We start from the raw sequence: 3,724 nt of genomic DNA, 5'->3' as shown, positions 1-3,724 counted from the left end.
GGGAATTCTGATCATTCACATAAACTTATAGGACCATTGTCTGCCAACTCTATATATGTTCTTGGATACACTCCCCATTTCATAGACATACCTAATCGTTCAGCCTGTCCACCCATCTATCCGTCCATATACCATTTGCCTTCACTGACAACGCAGTACTGTATGTTCAAAAGAGTTCATATTTGTTGTCTGTACCTCCCATGTACCTCTCTATGTCTTTCTCATCCTCAGTGGTGCCTCATTGGTCACTCACATTTGGTATATTGCCCTTCTCTTTGGGTTTGGGTTTTTTTGTTTAACATGTCAGATCTTATTAGTAAGGCATCTTTGAAAATTCTGAAACAACAGACTGGAACTTGTTAAGTCTAAGGAATCTAACTGAAATATGGACTTTAATATCACTAAAATATAAAACACATATTTAATTAGCCTAATGTAAAGTTCAGAAGGAAGATGGGGCAATCTACTTCTGTAGTGATACTGCCTCAGAAACCTAAGGAGGGGTTGCTATGAGTTGAAATCGACTCAATGGCAATAAGTTTGGTTTTGGTTTGTAATGTAAAGTTTTTAGTAATTCAAACTAAAATAAAAATATACCTATCAAGTGTTATCATGTAAACATTAGCACAGACTAGATAGACCTGATTCATTAAATGTATTAATTAAAATCTTATTGGAGAATATTAATTATGTTATTAAAGTAAATATACCTTTAGAGCACTAAGAACAGCAGTAAAAATGTTAAGCTGCACAGCCTGCTGACGAACACCTTTGGCTTGCTTAACACATTCAGCAAAGTGATCCAACATTTGCAATCTACAATGACAGAATAAAGATCACATTGACTATACTTTCTCTTCAATATGGCTCAAAAATCAAAGATAACAAAAGTATAAGCTAATTGTTTAGTAAATAACATCCCATGCTGCCTCTTCTCTATTTCATTCCTATAACTGATCCAGACCAGATCTCATGCAGCAGAATCAATATATGAGATGTAGTTATTAACTGAAAAAAACAAGAGACCAATAAATTAAGTTTCAGTTAACAAAATAAGGTTAAAATTGGAGCAGTCTTCCACAGGAGTACCAGTGTTGAGAAAAGTACCTAGTATACAGAAGGTGCTTAAGGTTTTTTGAATAGAATAACAACTATTAATTATTCATTTGTGTGGAAGATTTTTAAGTTGGGAATAAAAACGTTGCATTTTTTTTCCTTTGTTTTAAATACTACAAATAGAATAAGATAGTACATCATGTCCTATCCTTGAAAACTAATTGGAAAATAGTAAAATAAAGATTTAGCTTTGGTTATTTTTAAATGCAAAAACCCAGAAGTGAAATGCTTTCTATATTACCTTACATTTTTAAAAACGAGACAGTTTACAAAAAAAGTCTTGATTAGTGTTTTAGACTATTCTGATAAAAGAAAGCTCATTCCCATTTATTCTAAAAAGAAACAGAAGGGAGCAAAGTAATCCAGGGATGTTGGATTTAGTACTGAGACAATTAAGACCTAAACTAGGAAACCAAAATCTCTCTCAGGTCACTTTAAGGATTTTAGCTTAACTTAAACAAATCACAGGTTTTAGGTCCAAAGCATTCTTCAAAAATCAGCCAGGAAGAAATAATCTGGACCACAGTATTAACTCCAGTTAGAGTTACTTGGGGCTAAAGTTGACTACTCTTCACTTTTTCTAACGTAGATCCACATCTTTGCATGAGAGAACAGGGAAATATTTATACTGCCAAAACAAGCAATACACTAGAAGACAGATATGATCTGTAAAACTACTAAAACCATCATTTTCTATACCCCTAGCTGGAATAACTTAAACAAACAAACAAAAAAAAACTGCCTTAAAAAATTTTTGTTTCATGATTTTTAAATATTCATTGCAATGAACTTGAAAAATATTTATAAAAAGTTATTACCTAGAAATAACCAGTTACCTTCTGACATATTTCCTTTCAGGTCTTTATCTTATATATACAAATATACATATGCACTGTATATACATGAACATTTTTAATGCTTTAAAAAACCAAATTAGGAAGACTCTTGCATTTGATTTTTGTATCATGAGCAGTTTCTTATACCAAAACATAATCACTATAAACAAATATTCCAGAGTATGAACTTTCCACAGTTTATTCCTTTATTCTTCCATCATTGGAATATTTGTTATTCATTGTATTTTTAACAGAATTTATTCATTTATAACTCACCTTGTTCCATAAAAATGGTTTAGTAGAGTTAAGACAATTCTGAATTCTCTATAGAGAATACAGCTCTACCATTAATGAGCTGTGTAACTCTGGGCAAAACAAACCCTTACACCTTCTTTAGTTAGATTTAAAATAAGCATGGCACAGTTGTAACCGAAAATTTGTAAGTGGTTACACAAGTAGATTTGTATGCTATATAAGTGTGGAAGGGAATATAGGAGCACATGTGAATGCACATATAAGTATAGTTTGGGGCATGTATATAAGTATTTGTATGTATTGTACACATATTCACATACATAATAGAGCACATAAGGGGCACAGCTATGGAAACTTCTTAAACATATTCAAACACCCCACACTGAGTAACTGAGTTTGATGGCCAAGGACCACAGTCTCAGGGGACATCTAGGTCAACTGGCATAATAGTTCATAAAGATAATGTTCTACATCCTAGTTTGGTGAGTAGCATCTGGGGTCTTAAAAGCTTACAAATGGCCATCTAAGAGATATCTCTTTGCTCCCATTTGGAGCAAAGGAAAGTGAAGGAAACCAAACACTCAAAAGAATCCATTAGTCCACAGGACTAATGGCTCACATAAACCACAACCTCCTGTTGCCAGAGACCAGGAGAAATACATGGTACCTGACTACCACTATGACCAGGGACACAATAGAAGGTCCTGGAGAAAAATACGGAACTCAAATTCATAAAAAAGACCAGGCTTACTGGACTAGAGACAGAAGAACCCACAAGACTATCACCCTAAGATACCCTTTTAACCTAGAAATGAAGCTACTCCTGGAGGTCAGCTTTCAGCTAAATCATAGCTTGGCCTGTAAAATAAACAGTAACACCCATGAGGAATATGCTTCTTTGAACAATCAGCTATAGGATACCAAACAGGCAACGTTTGTCCAAAAGCAAAGATGAGAAGGCAAGGAACTGCAGAGAAGCTGGAAGGATGGAAATGGGCAAGGGAAGGTGGAAATGAGTACAGTGCTGACACAGTATGGAGACGGCAACCAATGTCAAGGAATAATATGTGTATAAATTGTTGAATGGGAAACTAATTTGCTGTGTAACCATTCACCTAAAACACAATAAAATGTTCAAATAAATAAATTAAATAAGCATGTTAAAGTAGATGCTTTATAAAATGAGTTAGGGAGGATTCTATCCTTTTCTATGTTTTGGAATAGTTTAAGTAGGAATGATGTCAGTTCTTTGAATGTTTGGTAGAATTCTCCGGTGAAACTGTCTAGGCCAGGACTTTTTTTTTGCTGGTAATTTTTTGATGACCAGTTCAATTTCTTCTTCTATTATGGATTTGTTCAACTTTCCCACATCAGTCTGTGTTAGTTTAGGTAAATGGTGTGTTTCTAGAAATCTGTTCATTTCTTCCAGATTTTCAAATTTGTTGGAGTACAGTTCTTCATAGTATCTTGATATTATCCTTTTTATTTTAGTTGGTTCTATCGTGGTGTCACCCATT

At 33.9% G+C, this 3,724-nt stretch overlaps 1 protein-coding gene across 1 annotated transcript in view; it reads right to left on the bottom strand.

Annotated features, from left to right (window-relative positions):
* HEATR5B (HEAT repeat containing 5B) overlaps nt 1-3,724 on the bottom strand; it is a 170,687-nt gene that overhangs the window by 110,423 nt on the left and 56,540 nt on the right. Inside the window, exon 16 of the mRNA XM_007945073.2 lies at nt 711-816. Within this exon, the coding sequence (XP_007943264.1) occupies nt 711-816 (106 nt within the window). The remainder of the gene's footprint in view (nt 1-710; nt 817-3,724) is intronic.

This window comes from Orycteropus afer, unplaced genomic scaffold, assembly GCF_000298275.1.
Source record: "Orycteropus afer afer isolate SDZICR_OR568_19922 unplaced genomic scaffold, OryAfe1.0 scaffold00131, whole genome shotgun sequence".
In the NCBI taxonomy this organism is placed as follows: domain Eukaryota; kingdom Metazoa; phylum Chordata; class Mammalia; order Tubulidentata; family Orycteropodidae; genus Orycteropus; species Orycteropus afer.
Note: the sequence above shows the minus strand (reverse complement) of the source record. Positions and strands in the feature narration are given on the sequence as shown.